Raw genomic sequence first — 15,245 nt, forward strand, 5'->3', positions numbered from 1 at the left:
GACAAGGTTGGGAGTACTAGTACATTTAGATTGGATATTTTGTTTTTTTATTATTATGTCTGAAATTTGATCATGTTGTGTATTGTATTGTAATCACGCAATATGTAACCAAATACACTTCTAATGTGTTTTTTTTTATATTTCCAGGAATTTCTTTCAAGGTGGAGATTTTTGCATAGACAAGCGTATATTATTAGAGTTACATCCTATTATATCAGTATATGGAAATTTGACATGAAATAGTTTCAGGAAAATTTTAAGAATTAATTGTTTTTTTAATGTTAAAATATTTTCATTTTATTATAAGAATGCATATCAGTCTTGTATTAATTTTATTTCATTAAGACTGGTTTGCTTTCTCATATATCAAATATTTATATACTATTCTAATATGACGTCCTTCAAACGCTTTGAGTACACACCCGTGGTAAAATATGAATATATTACTAGGGCTGTTCCTTTTGTACTCCCACGTCATATGTATTTCAATGAATGAGCTACCCGATGTCATAGAACAACGACGTCAGAATATAAGCATTTTACGGGAAAATACACGCTTGTGAAACCAAAAATCATCACAACAAGAAAACGTAAACAAACGATGCTAAAATGTGATATACATGTAAGCCAATTTAAAAAAAAAATATAAGACATTTGAGTAAATTATCATTAAATTCATTCAAAACTATCTAAATACATTATTGTAAACAGTTTAAGCATGTCACTTATTCAGTTTGTTCCATTTATTTACGCGAATTGAATGGTGCGTTTATTTATGGGAACGGCAAATATCAGCCTCCACCTAGAGCGCCTTGATCCAAAAGAATTGCCGTTTTTGTCCTATTAGAATCGAAATAATTCTTGGGGGCTTGAATATAGTGTAACGAAATGGGGGTTCCTTGAAAATGAACTTTTTTTCCCTAAAATTGTGTGATGATGTTGTTGAAACCTTACCGTAAATTGACTGTTTTTATTATATATTTCTTGCATAACTATGTTTATTAACTCTTTATTGTTCTTGTCCATGGTTTAACTATCGGTACAGCTGTGAATTGTTTACTTCAAATGAAGTACACCAATGACGTCATAACCTATTTGTATTATGACGTCGTCTCTGGGTTTGGTAATTTAGGTAAATGGTAAGCCAAAATGGTAAACCAAAATGGCAAATGGTAGTCCGTTTTTAGAGACAAAGAGGCCATGAAATGTCTATCAACTCTTCATGATAAGTATGTTGTTGTTCCTGCGGACAAAGCTTCAAATAATATTGTCTTTGTATGTAAATCGTATTACTACGAATGTCTTGTAAAAGAATTGGGTATAACGGAGCACTTAGGTAATCCCACATACAAATTACAGACATATCATTTGACAAGGATGAGATTTATGAAAATCATAAGTCCTTCATGGCTTCAATAAACATTACATTGAAGACCAAATCGGAGGACTTACCTTGTTTGTATTGGATACCAAAACTTCATAAAATTCCGTACAAACAACGGTTTATTGCTGGCTCATCTTCATGTTCCACTAAAGAATTGTCCATTAGATTGACTAAGATTCTGTCCGCAGTGAAAAAGGGTCTTCAGAAATACTGTGAACCTGTTTACTCGCGTAGTGGTATTAACCATATGTGGATTCTTAAAAATTCTAAAGAACTTCTAGACAATTTTAAATCTCGGTCTTTTTCTGAAATTCGTTCCCTCAAAACTTTTGATTTTTCAACCCTGTATACCACCATTACCCATGTAAAATTGAAAAATCGCCTAAAAGAAATTATCCACAATGCCTTTCAACATAAAAATGGTAGCATACGCTATAAATTTATTACTGTGGGATTTCATAAGGCATATTTCGTAAATAGTGACAAACAAAAAGGTAAAATATGCTACACAGAAGAACAAGTGGTCAGTATGGTGGAGTTTCTTATCGACAACATATTTGTTGAGTTTGGAGGTAGACTTTTCCAACAAATTGTCGGCATTCCTATGGAAACAAACTGTGCGCCTCTTCTTGCCGACCTCTTCTTATTTTCATATGAATCGGAGTTCCTCCAGAAAATTGTCAAAAACAAGAGGATCAAAGAAGCCAGATTATTTAATTTCACTTTCAGATATATATATCGATGATGTTCTTTCCATAAACAATCCGAACTTTTCTGATTGGGTTCCACTGATATATCCCCCAGAACTAGAGATTAAAGAAACAATAGCCTCATTTTTAGACTTATATCTCGAATTTGACTTACACAGTCATCTCAGTACCAGAATCTATGACAAACGAGACGATTTTAATTTTGAAATTGTAAATTCCCCCCACCTTAGTAGCAACATACCAACTTCACCTGCATATGGGATATATATTTCCCAACTTATTCGATATTCAAGAGCTTGCAGCTCCTACTCAGACTTTGTAAAACGTCACCAGTGTCTCAGTAGAAAGTTAATGAACCAGGGGTATGTCAAAGAACGTCTCGTCCTTTTTCTAAAAAGGTTCATCAGAAGGTACCAAGACCTTGTTGATAAATATTCCCTATCAACTTCTCAAATAATACACGATGGTCTTGATGTATATATTCTGCATGCTGATGTTGTTTATCATCTTAACAACATTTTTGACTGTTCTTTCATTTGTCTTTGTTCTATTATTAATATTACTTTTACTGTTGAATGGTTTTATGTGATATCCGTTTCACGTGGCTCGGTACTTATACATCTCGTCAATGTGTGTGTATTGGCTTTCATTTTTTTGTGGTTTGTTTTGTATATGCGACTCCTTGTATTTCTGTTGTTCTTATTACGTGACTCTGTATTTTAAAAGATCCCGTCAATATTATTTTGGTCTATTATATGGCATTATGATATATTTCTATTATGAATTACTATATACGTTGAACCACAAACGTCAAAATCATTCAATCGCGTAGTGGAATTAACTATTGTGGATTCTCATCTAGTTTAAATCTCGGTCTATTTCTGTAATTTGTTCTTACATACTTTTGATTTTTCAACTCTGTATGCTTACATTGCCTATGTAAATTTTAAAACTGTTTATATGCACATTGAACGACAAATTTATGTGACGTATACCAATTTTATGACGTCAGACACTCAAGTCAATCCATGTGTTCGTAGATAGTTGTTTTTGTGTTCTGTTAAATTGTCCCTTTTAAAATTGTTATGCGATGATGACTGATGTACCCATATTTTGACTATTTTATTAATTGTGACTATTTATTTAACGCATCCTGTAAATATAACGGAATATGATGAGACTGTTATTAAAGAGAGAGGGTTAGCACTATAGAACCAGGGTTAATCCACCATTTTCTACATTTGAAAATGCCTGTACCAAGGCAGGAATATGACAGTTCTTCGTCTATTCGTTTTTGATGCGTTTTGTCATTTGATTTTGCCATGTGATTATGGACTTTCCGTATTGATTTTCCTCTGAGTTCAGTATTTTTGTGATTTTACTTTTTACCAAAGTATAAATACGGCGGAGAGAAAGGATAAGGTTCAGATCGACTTTAACCTGGGCAAGTGACACACGCCAATTCCAAGCGATTAAATAACCAGACTATTTTCTTATAATGTTGGCTTGTTAGTTCCATAACAATATGTATTTAGAGAATAACTTCTCGAGAGAAACGTTATATTTTGACATTGAATTTCCGTTACCATTTGCCGATTACCAAACTATAGTTAGTAAACTTTCGGGATATAATAACGATTTCCGCTATCCATTTTCTTATTTTCACGATATTATAATAAAGTAAGGTATTTATTTGTTAGACTAGAATACTATTAAACTATTTATTATGTGTACGAATTGCTAATATTTATTGCACGTAAATACAAGTTGATTTGTATTTAACGAGTCTGCCAATCTTACAAAAACCTAAATAGAACCAAACTAAGATCTATCAGAATAAGGGTATCACTCAGGGTAAAATATTTGTCATAAAGGGCTTACCCGTGGTAAAATCACGATATATTCAAGCCCCCATGAATTATTTCTTAAATAGTATATGAGAGTAGTCTCATTTGCACTCACACCACATCTCCCTATATCTATAGAAACAAAATGAAAAAATTAGGAAATAAACAAAGTAAAAATAAAAAGACATTGTACTCTGTGATCTACTAAATGATTTCGCGCTAAATTCATATTCTTATATTTAAAATGTCTTTACTACATCCTGGTGAATGTTTTACACTATTTTCAAAGTAGTGCACCCAAAAGGAACAATAATAAAGCATATTGTTTCTTCCGACTGCACTCCCAGACTTTGAAAATATAATGGTAAATAAGAATTAACGGTAGGCTATTCCAGTCAGAAATACAGAACATTGCAGGTGCTAGTTGAACGATTCCAAAACGAGGATGTCTCTCAAGATTGATGTAGCATATACATAATCTTTGAACAAAAATTTAGATTTTATAGCCGTTCCCTTTCGATAACGACCGAATAATATTTCAAAGACATACAAAATGAAAAAAAAACACAATTCTTTCATCATCACAAATCAGGAAAATAAAAATGTGTTCGTCTCTTTTATCCTGCAGTTTGGTATTCTGCTATACAGATACAGCCATACATACATTGATATGATGGATCTGTTTACTATACAGATATCGCTTAACAGTTCCGCCCACTGCCGGAATGAGTATTGTATAAACCATCGTGACCTCAGAATGTACATGTATATTGCAGTCGGATTCCAATGACGTATCAATTGCGAATAAACGGTTACTTTTATACGTTTTGTTTGTTTTTAAACATTTCTTTAGGGTAACAAGTATCACACCAATTTTTGAATTTTTTCTGATAACATACCCACATAAACTGTCTTTTTCTACGATGATAACTATCGATATCAAAACTTGATTATGTATGATTGTGTTGTAAAAACAACCATGTCAATTTCAGCATGCACCTGTATTGAATGTCGAGTCTGAAGCATAAGACACCTCGAACACTCCTGTTTCAAATTAGACAATGTTTTGTTATTTGTTTTTACTTTTGAAATTATTCGTTATGTTGAAATAGATAATTATTTACATTAATCGATGTATTATTGTTGACCATTCGAGATTGGTTTCTTATGAACTCGTCTTCAGCTGAATGTGTGATTACTGTATCGTATTACTACACGGGACTCAAGGGATTTCAAATTGAAAACAAATGCAAAACATATGTTTTTGTGTCTTTCAAAGTATCAATTGCAGGATAAAGACAATAACTGATTAGTGTCTTTAAATATAAGCTGTATTTGTACTCGGCTCGAAACAGCTGTAGTAGCTCGCTTAAAACTCACATAAATCTTGTTTCCTAGCCTCGTACAAATACAGCTTGTATGTACACTAACAGTTATTGTCTATTTAACACTCACTTGTCTCTTGTTAAACAGTTTATACTAATTTTAAATAAAAGGAATCAACCAATCGTACTTTCTTTGACTTCTTGATCAAATCAGTATACGTGTTTAGTTGTATGAGTGCATTTGTCAGTATAACATATCAATAAACCTGAAAAGAAATGCGATTGTTCCTCCTGCTTTATAATAATTTGTTCAGTAAGACTATTTTCAAATTACCGACTTTTGAATACAGATTTATATAATTGTTCAACAGGTTAATATATATAATAACAACACTGCGGTGGGACATTCTGGTACTATTTGAAGTAAGAACAACCGAAAAATGGGAATCAAATGTATCATCAGTGCAATTTGGTTAGAAAGCTTATGATTTTCTGATAATTTTGTCGTGCAATTAAATTAAAAAATGGTTAATCCCCCCAAAAGTAAAATAAAATAAAATAAATTGAAAGGTATTTTTTTTTATCTTTTTTACGTTGCTTTTACCTAAATGAGTACCAGGATGTCCTACCACATAATAGGTTGTTTGTCAAAAAATATAAATGCCGGATTAAAAAATTTAAAAAGTATTATGAAAATAGTATACTTCTGTGGCGTAAACTAAGAAAATCGCACAGTCAGCAAACCTATGTAGAAAATGACATCAAATCATTTCGCAAATCCATAGAAGCAAGGTAGCATGTTATAAACATTGGTTATGTTTCTTTGTAGAATTGTTATTAAAGTTTAACGGGGATCCATGATGATAAACAAAAGTTAATAAAAGACAAACATGTTTTGAATCACAGTTAAAGCCCTGGTAACAAAGAACCCACGACACATCTATGGAGCGCCACGATATGACATTTGGACGATATTTTGAGTATATTGGCGCTGTCGTGTGTCGTGGGACAAAAATTGGACGTGAACTATTTTGTTCTACGATTTTTTGTCGCGTCACTGTCTTGTGGCTGTAGTGAGAATAGTTACAACCGTCATGAGACTTTCGTGCTATAAATACATTGTTATGGGTGCTAACATAAACCATTTCAATAAAACGATCGTCACACGACTGTCGCAAGACATTCTTGACTGTCGCATGATTGTCTCACGAATACCAAATTTCGTACAATGCTCGCACAACATTGATTGCCGGTCGTACGCCGAAAAATATACCGGTTACCGTTTAATAAGGATGGCTCTTTCATCAGAACGAGTATTCTTGGTCCCGCTTTATAGGCACTTTGCCGGATTCCAACAAGAGCAAAATATGATGTTATATAGCGTTAATTCGAGTCCTTGAACAGTATAGGAACCAGCTAAACGCTGACCTTGGTGAGTTAGGCCATAGATCGAACGGCGCAGTAAGGTTCAAGTTCACTGATGCAAGAGTTGAAGGAATCTGCCGTTTGATTCATGCGGATGGAGGATGTCATGTTGCAAAATATTTTGCTGGGAGTTGCCCCCTCGCATCACAGTGACGCGAGATAGTGACACGACAGTAACATGCGCATCCCAAAACAACTCACGATTGTCGCACGACTGTTACACAACAGACCTGCGACAAACCCACAACAGTACAATAACACTTCTTTTTTTTCTGTCTTGTACCCATCGTGGAACCATCGTGGAACCATCGTGAACATGTCGTAGCTGATGTGATCACTCGAAGTATGTTTTTGACATTTTGCACGACAGTGTCACGACAACCATTTTATAGATCTTCCACGACAATAATCGTACGATCTGTTGTGACCAGGGCTTAAGGATGTACTTAGGTGAGGTTAGGTAAAAGTTAATAAATTAAGAAGTTAAAATTGATACTTTTTAACGAGAGTAACACTGAATGTCCCCTTCAGTGGAGGCGGGTGCATACATATTAGCTTGTTATTGATTGAAATCAACTGTTTTTATAATAAACTAATGTTTTCAGTACACAATTGTGTGTAGACTATCACGAATTGATCGGTTGATAAGACTCAGTATAGTTTGTTAAAAAGACGTTTTATCGAGAGTTCATTATATTTTACTGATTTTGTCGAAAACATAAAAAATAAGATACTACACAGATGTAGTACTTGTTGTAAACATAAGAGTACATATAAACAAAAACCAATTCGTGCTTTAAAACTAAATGTTTTTTAAGGAGCTTTAACAATCAGTTAGAATATATCTACTTGTCACTGAACAGATGATTGACAAACTATTACACAATCTTTATTAAGCTTGATATAAGATTATCTAGTTTAGTTTCCATCCTGAAAATGTTGTACGTGTATGACCGTCGCTGCTTCGAAGACGACCTTGATGGTCAGAGGTATTTCTCAAATAAACAGTACCGCCTCCTCTGACGTATTTCGTTACAAATCCAGTAGAGCAGGCGTCATCACCACCAGTTTCTGTGTCTGCGTGTACTTTTCCACAAATCCGTCCGTCAACAACCAAATCTGTTCCAAATTCTCCATACCCTCCACCCTCCTTTATGTTACTATTTACACAAATAGTCCATGTAAAGGCATACATTCCACTAGATGGCGCTTGAAAGATGCCTGTGTTGGTGTTGTAGACACTAGCTGTGTTAGTTTCTGTCTGGTCAAAGATCAGCGTTTTCCCCTCTGACAAGGAACTACTATGACCATCCACAAAACTCGTTGACATATATGCCGAAAATCCTATAAACTTTCTCATCTTTATATACTGTACATCTAAACAAAATGAACAATTTAATTTAAGTCTTTATTTAATATGTATATAAATGTAATTAAATTCCGGTTTCAAGCGAATAACATGTTTGTAGGTGACTTGTTTTGCCTTTTTTTAATATAATGTGTCCTGATTTGTTTTTTTAGGGTGGGGGCAGGGATGGGGGAGATTAACTAGATTTATATTTTAAGATGCAAGATTACCCAAAATTGAAAGCCAGTGGTCGTCCACGATCTGGATTATGTAGTCTCTGATTACAACTTATAGCTAAAACATGAGAAGTCTCCCTTACCTAAAAAAAACAACAATTAGGTACAGTGGAGATCACTTCTAACCTCTCATTAGAACTGTCAGAATAATCTGTCATAGAACTGTTCTAACCTGTCCTAGAACAGTTCTAGCTAGAACTGTTCTAGGTAGAACTGTCAGGATCAGTTCTAGGTAGAACTGACTAAATCAGTTCTAGGTAGAACTGTCAGGATCAATTCTAACCGTAGAACTGTCAGCAGAACTGACCAAATCAGTCAGGACTGAAGAACAGTTCTAAATAACGTCACTGTAGAAAGGGCACTTTAGAATTTAGAAGAAAAAATCAGTTCCAATTACTTTACTATATATAATAGCAGATTTTCTATATTTTTTACTGATCAAAATTTACATGTACAAATATCGAAGTGGATAGGAGGTTATCCAACTCATCGGAGAAATATTTTTTATAAGATTGCAAATGAAACATCATTGTTTACGTTTTTTCGTTCCCCGTTTTAACAGTCTCTTCGTAAATATAACTCTGCATTCAAAGAAATTTAATCTTAATTTACCTTGTTTGCCTTGGATTTACATTCATGATTTAGGATTCTGTTTTGACAAATGTTCAAACGAAAATTGTACAGTGGATGAATTATGGGATTATCAAAAACGGTGTTGTTAAACGTAAAAAAACTATATACATTTGCATTATCTCGTTGCATAACGATTATGAATAATATCTTGGAGTCTGGAACGTCAGAAAAATAGACTCGATCTGAACATGAATGAAATATTTGCCACTGGACGTTAGGCTACAAACAAAACCAATCATTGTCCTTCTTCAAATTATATAAACAGTATAGTCAGTATAATATTCCAAGAAGAGAACTTCTCATACATGTACTTTTCATTTTAAAATAAAGTATATGAATCCGTCATGTGAGTGTTGGATGATGTCGTTTAATAAACAGTTTTGTTTAAAAAAAAAAACCATCATGAACTACTGACTTAAAAAGTCACTTTTGTGACGGTTCATTATTGAATTATTTAAGTTTGGATGTAACAGGTCTTCTGTTTTCTATTTTGTTATCAGCACCCATAGACATAAGCTTGTCATGTGACCGTAACATCAGCAACGTTTTTTCATGGTTTACCAAGGTTTAAACTTTTTGTTTAAATGGAATTTAGAATTAAATTATAAGAAATGACTGTATTTTTTATATTATTTCTTCATAGACAGAAAAAATAATACAGTCATTCCTTAAATAATAATATTGTTGATACAGAGAGGAAATAATGGCGCTCTAAATTGATGTGGACAAAATGTGGTGTCCTCTTTACCATACAATATCTGTCCTGACATAGAAATATTATTGGTTTACAATGAGGCCATATTCACATGATAAAGAATATATGTTCAGTTGTGGTTGATGCGGTCAAATAATTTTGTTATTAAAACGACTCAGTCTGATTTATCAAAACTACTGAAATTTGTTAACAATTCAATATTTTGAATAAAAAGAGGAAGGACTGTCATTTGAATTATACAATCCATCGTGATCGGTTGTTGTCTGCTCTATGGTCAGGTTGTTGTTGCTCAGACACATATTTTTGTTACATGAGTCAGTCTGAGGTTTGAAAACTATCTGATGTTTGTTTCTGATGCGATATTTTGAATAAAAGTAGGAAATGCTGGCACTCTCAATCGATGCGATTTTTTTTTGTGGTTGTTGATTTCCAATATTGAAGTGATTATAAACTACAGTCCCTCTTGACCTAAAATTATAACTGAAGTACTGTCCAACTATGTCATGTATATAGACTTGCATAAAAAAAAGCAAATATGGTCAGTTTTGGTTGATGCGGTCAAAAGATTTTATTACAAGACTCAGTCGGAAGTATGAAAACTACTGATATTTGTTTACGATTCAATACTTTGAATAAAAAGAGGATATGCTGGCACTATAAATTCATGGGAACAAAATTTTGAGGTCATTGTTTTTCCAATATTGCTGAAACTTGTATATTATAGACTCCCTCTAGACTTAAAATTATAACTTAATTACTGTGCAGCGATATAGATTTGCAGAAAGAAAGAGCAAATAAGGTCAGTTTAAATTGATGGGGTCAAAATATTTTATTACACGACTCAGTCTGAAGTATGAAAACTACCGATATTTGTTTACGATTCAATACTTTGAATAAAAAGAGGATATGCTGGCACTATAAATTCATGCGAACAAAATTTTGAGGTCATTGTTTTCCAATATTGCTGAAACTTGTATATGATAGTCCCTCTTGACCTAAAATTTTAACTGAATTACTGTGCAGCTATATAGATTTGCAGGAAGAAAGAGCAAATAAGGTCAGTTTAGAGTGATGCGGTCAAAAGATTTTTGTATAACAGGTCCGTCCGAGGTATGAAAACTACTCGTAAACGATATTCACATTTGTTTACGATTCAATATTTTAAGTAAAAAGAGGACATGCTAGTACTATAAATTGAGTGCAAATAAAATTTTGAAATCATTAATGTTTTCCAATATAATAGGTATCCTTGCCTAAAAATAAACTGGATTCCTACAGTGTGCAGCTAAATGTATATAGATTTATATGATGAAATCAAATATGATCAGTTTAAGTTTATAGTGGATCAATGGCAGATCCAGAGCGGTGGGGGACCACCCTTTTTTGACGGTCAATGCATTTGAATGAGGACATTTAGTTGGACCCTCCCCCTTTTTCCTGGGTTTGGACCCCCTTTTAAAACTGCTGGATCCGTCCGTGGTGGTCTGGGCCGGAATAACGTATTACATTAATTAAGGTCAGATAATTTTGTTATATAAAACGAGTCATCCTGACTCCCCGAATGACAAATGTAAAACAATTGAAATAAAAATGCCCCCCCTCCCAATATTAACGGCTTAATTTATATTAAAAAAATGGAAGAAAACAAATAATTTATATAACACATCAACAAAAGAAAATCACTGAATTACATGCTCCTGACTTGGAACAGTCACATACATGCAGAATATGGCGGGGTTAAACATGTTTTCTTGCCGACGAAAAATTTGGAATAAAACCGTCAAAATAGCAAACTCTTTATAATATTAATCGCTATTTTGCCGAAGCCTTTATATTAATAGACAAAGAGTTCTTAAAACTTATACATCAATGATAGACGTAGAATATATAAATCAATTTTAGCCGTAGGATTTATAAATCAATTCTACCGCCCGTAGAATTTATAAATCAAAATCTAGCCGTAGAATTTATAAATCAATTCTAGCCGTATAATTTGTAATCAATTCTAACCGCAGAACTGTTCTAGAAGTAGAACGTGACTAAAACTGTTCTAGGATAGAACTGTCAGGATCAGTTCTAGGTAGAACTGTCCAAATCAGTTCTAGGGTAGAACTGTCAGGATCAGTTCTAGGTAGAACTGTCCAAATCAGTTCTAGGTAGAACTGACCAAATCAGTTCTAGGTAGAACTGACCAAATCAGTTCTAGCTAGAACAGTTCTAACCTAGAACTGACTAAAAGGTGTCAGGCTGACAGTTCTACGTACTGTTCTAGAAAAGTTCTCTTGACAGATTCTGACAGATTTAACGAGAGGTTAGAAGTGATCTCCACTGTATACCATCCCGCAATAAACCATGTTCAGATTTCACCGCAATTCATAGTTTTTCGACGAGATACATCTATGTGGTGCTCGGTCAAGTCAGAACAACGTTACGAACTAAAACAAGCTTTTAATATGATAGTAGGGGGAAATGATCTTTTGTATTTTCTATGCACGATAAAATTATCGGAAACAGTTAACTTTCCTCCTAAATTTAACCGATTAAAAATTCTCTTTTTCTTTTTGTTGTTGTTCGTCCTTGACCATATACAAATATGTTCTCCCACAAAGTTAGTGACCTGTCAATAAATTGTATAGTCCAGATTCAAAAGTCGGTATTATGAAAATGGTCTTTTGCATATCAATAAATGCATATCGAAAAAAAAAATCAAACCAAACCAATTTGTTTTTGTCTCGGATTAAAGTAACAACTTTGTGTGCAGAGTTGCTATCAATTCAAAACATTGATGAGCATAGGAAAACGATTAATTTAAATTGCTTACAAAATAAATACAAATCGTAAAATGATATACTATTATAGGCTGTATTTGTATCTATACTAAATAGATGTCGTGTGTAATATAGGAAGTGCATACTTACCTATAGAACCAGTAAAGTTAAAACCTACATTTAAGTAATGTATAAGAACGTAAAATTAATTTGAAAATTAATTTTTGATTTCACGATCAGTGAGCTTGTTTTGCTTACTCTGTACTTAAATCAGTTTCCTATTATAAATTATTTATTTTTCTGTTGTTTTAAATTTGAGGATTCACTTGTCTATAAGCTTTTGCATAAATTTCGGGTTTATCTTTTCTTTTATAAATGATATTACTGCATTTTATAGGTTTATCATAATCTTTGTTAACCTTAGTACTTACCATCGTTATCAGCTCTAGAAAGACGTTCTATAAACACATTCTGTAGACGGACCAACTCGTTTCTCAATTTTCTCTCACTTGATTTTAACTCTGTAACTTTTTTTGAACATTCCTCACTATCAACATACATCACCATAATAAAATATACAATTATAAGGTAAAGCATGGTTACCATATTTGATGCGGTCAGAGTAGTTGGGATATTTTTTTTCTTTTCATTATTTATACATAAATGAGTAAATAGACCTGAAATTTGATCATGTTGAGATATAACAGGTATCACAATGTAATCATGCAATATGTAACCAAATACATATAGTATGGTTTCGTTGATATTTCGAGGAAACCCTCCAAGGTCGAGTTTTTTGCGTTGACATGTGTATTTTATCTATCTTGATTTACATCCTATTATACGAAAATTGGGCATGAAATAGTATCGGGAAAGTTTTGAGAAATGTTTGTTTACTTTAAAAACATATTTTCAATTTATTACATGACCTCACTTTTCTTTTGGAAATCAATTGTTGACTGAAGTATCTCCAGATGGGATAATTTGCAAAATTGATTTTCCCAAGGTGGTAATGGTAAGTTAACGTTTTATTTTGCAGATCACACCATATCGTTAACTTCAATCTGCATGATTTGTTATTGGCATGACACGGGTTATGTTCTCCTCATATATGTTATGATGGTATGAGACTAAACCCCTAACTGATATTTATATGATGAAGATATATTCTTTCAATCAGTTTAATTGAAGTATGGTGCTGGCATGTCAATATTGTCAACTGCTAGTAGTCTGTTGTTATTTATGTATTATTGTTATTTTGATTATTTTCTTTGGTTACATCTTCTGACATCAGACTCGGATTTCTCTTGAACTGAATTATATAATGTGAGTATTGTTATGCGTTTACTTTTCTACATTGGCTAGAGGTATAGTGGGAGGGTTGATATTTTATGTCCATAGATATAGGAAGATGTGGTGTGAGTGCCAATGAGACAACTCTTCATCCAAATAACAATTTAAAAAAAAAGTAAACCATTATAGGTCAATGTTCAACCATGCCGCAATTTTGCGTCTGTCCCAAGTCAGGAGCCTCTATCCTTTGTTAGTCTTATATTTGTTTTAATTTTAGTTTCTTGTGTACAATTTGGAGTTTAGTATGTCGGTCATTATCACTGACTATATATATTTGTTTAGGGGCCAGCTAAAAGACGCCTACGGGTGCGGGAATTTGTCGCTGCATTGAAGACCTGTTGGTGACCTTCTGCTGTTGTCTGTTCTATGGTCGTGTTGTTGTCTCTTTGACACATTCACCATAATGTCCATTCTCAATTTTATTGTTCGTTTCAAAACAAGGAAATGTTCACATATGTGGTTTAATTGTCGGGGTACGAAGTGAGAATCATTTTTTCATTGTGGTGGTTAAAAAACCTCCCTAAATGCAAGCAATAAGTTCTATTCTTTTACTTTGGATACATTTAAGAACTCCATAGTGTTTCCACACATAATCTTTTGATCCTCTAGGTACATTCCAAATAAACACAAACGGTTAAGCTCAGTCACTTTATAAAAAGAAAAACATGATCCATATCACTACACAGAGATTTTTTGTTTACACAAAACTTTTGGGCCGCATTAGAGTTATTATCTCTCTATATGAAAATATGCTACGGACCATAGGAGTATTTCACTTTAATACGTGTGACAATTTTGGTTCGGAAAACGAGCTTTGTGCTTCTTATAAATATGTTATAATTTGTTGAAAAAAATAACTGTATAGTTCGAATACTCATATGGTCCGGAGCATATTTTCATATAGAGAGATAATAACTCTAATATGAGTATTCGAACTATACAGTTATTTTTTTCAACAAATTATAACATATTTATAAGAAGCACAAAGCTCGTTTTCCGAACCAAAATTGTCACACGTAGCAAAGTGAAATCCTTGCAATATTATATGTATCTGTTTGACTATAACGTGTTTCACTATAATACACATTTTCTTTCCTCTCCAGTTGCTGATACATGTAGGAAAAAAGCAACTTCTCGTATTGTTGTAGAATTGGGATGAATAATTACCTATGTTTGTCATGTGCATGTATGTATTACAATTTCTGTTATATAATAACTGTCATAATAATAGGAGAGTTCAAACATAAAACAACTTGAGATCAAACGTTTGTGGAGAAAGAATGTTTATTAATCTGACTTTTGGGAGATTTTCTATGGTTTACTGGTCAGAGGGAAAATAAGAGGAATGCTTTATTTCTGACGGCATAGTTTGCTATTGGCCTATTTATCTGCACTTATTTCTCTACAATTTCTTAAATACGAAATGTTTTGTACAATAACATTCATTTCGAGATAGCTGAAGAATTATGTAGCACTCTGAGTTGGCTTTTAGAAAGGACCA

The 15,245-nt window shown here is 33.1% G+C and overlaps 1 protein-coding gene across 1 annotated transcript; it reads right to left on the reverse strand.

Annotated features, from left to right (window-relative positions):
• Nucleotides 1–7,567: 7,567 nt before the first annotated feature.
• LOC134681740 (uncharacterized) lies at nucleotides 7,568–12,997 on the reverse strand. Its single transcript, XM_063541380.1, has 2 exons — nucleotides 12,823–12,997; nucleotides 7,568–8,068 (listed from the first exon to the last, which is right to left on the reverse strand). The coding sequence occupies exons 1-2, from the start codon at nucleotides 12,995–12,997 to the stop codon at nucleotides 7,605–7,607; spliced, it is 639 nt and encodes a 212-aa protein (XP_063397450.1). The 3' UTR covers nucleotides 7,568–7,604.
• Between the last annotated feature and the right edge of the window lie 2,248 nt (nucleotides 12,998–15,245).

Source organism: Mytilus trossulus, chromosome 8, assembly GCF_036588685.1.
Source record: "Mytilus trossulus isolate FHL-02 chromosome 8, PNRI_Mtr1.1.1.hap1, whole genome shotgun sequence".
Lineage (NCBI taxonomy): Eukaryota > Metazoa > Mollusca > Bivalvia > Mytilida > Mytilidae > Mytilus > Mytilus trossulus.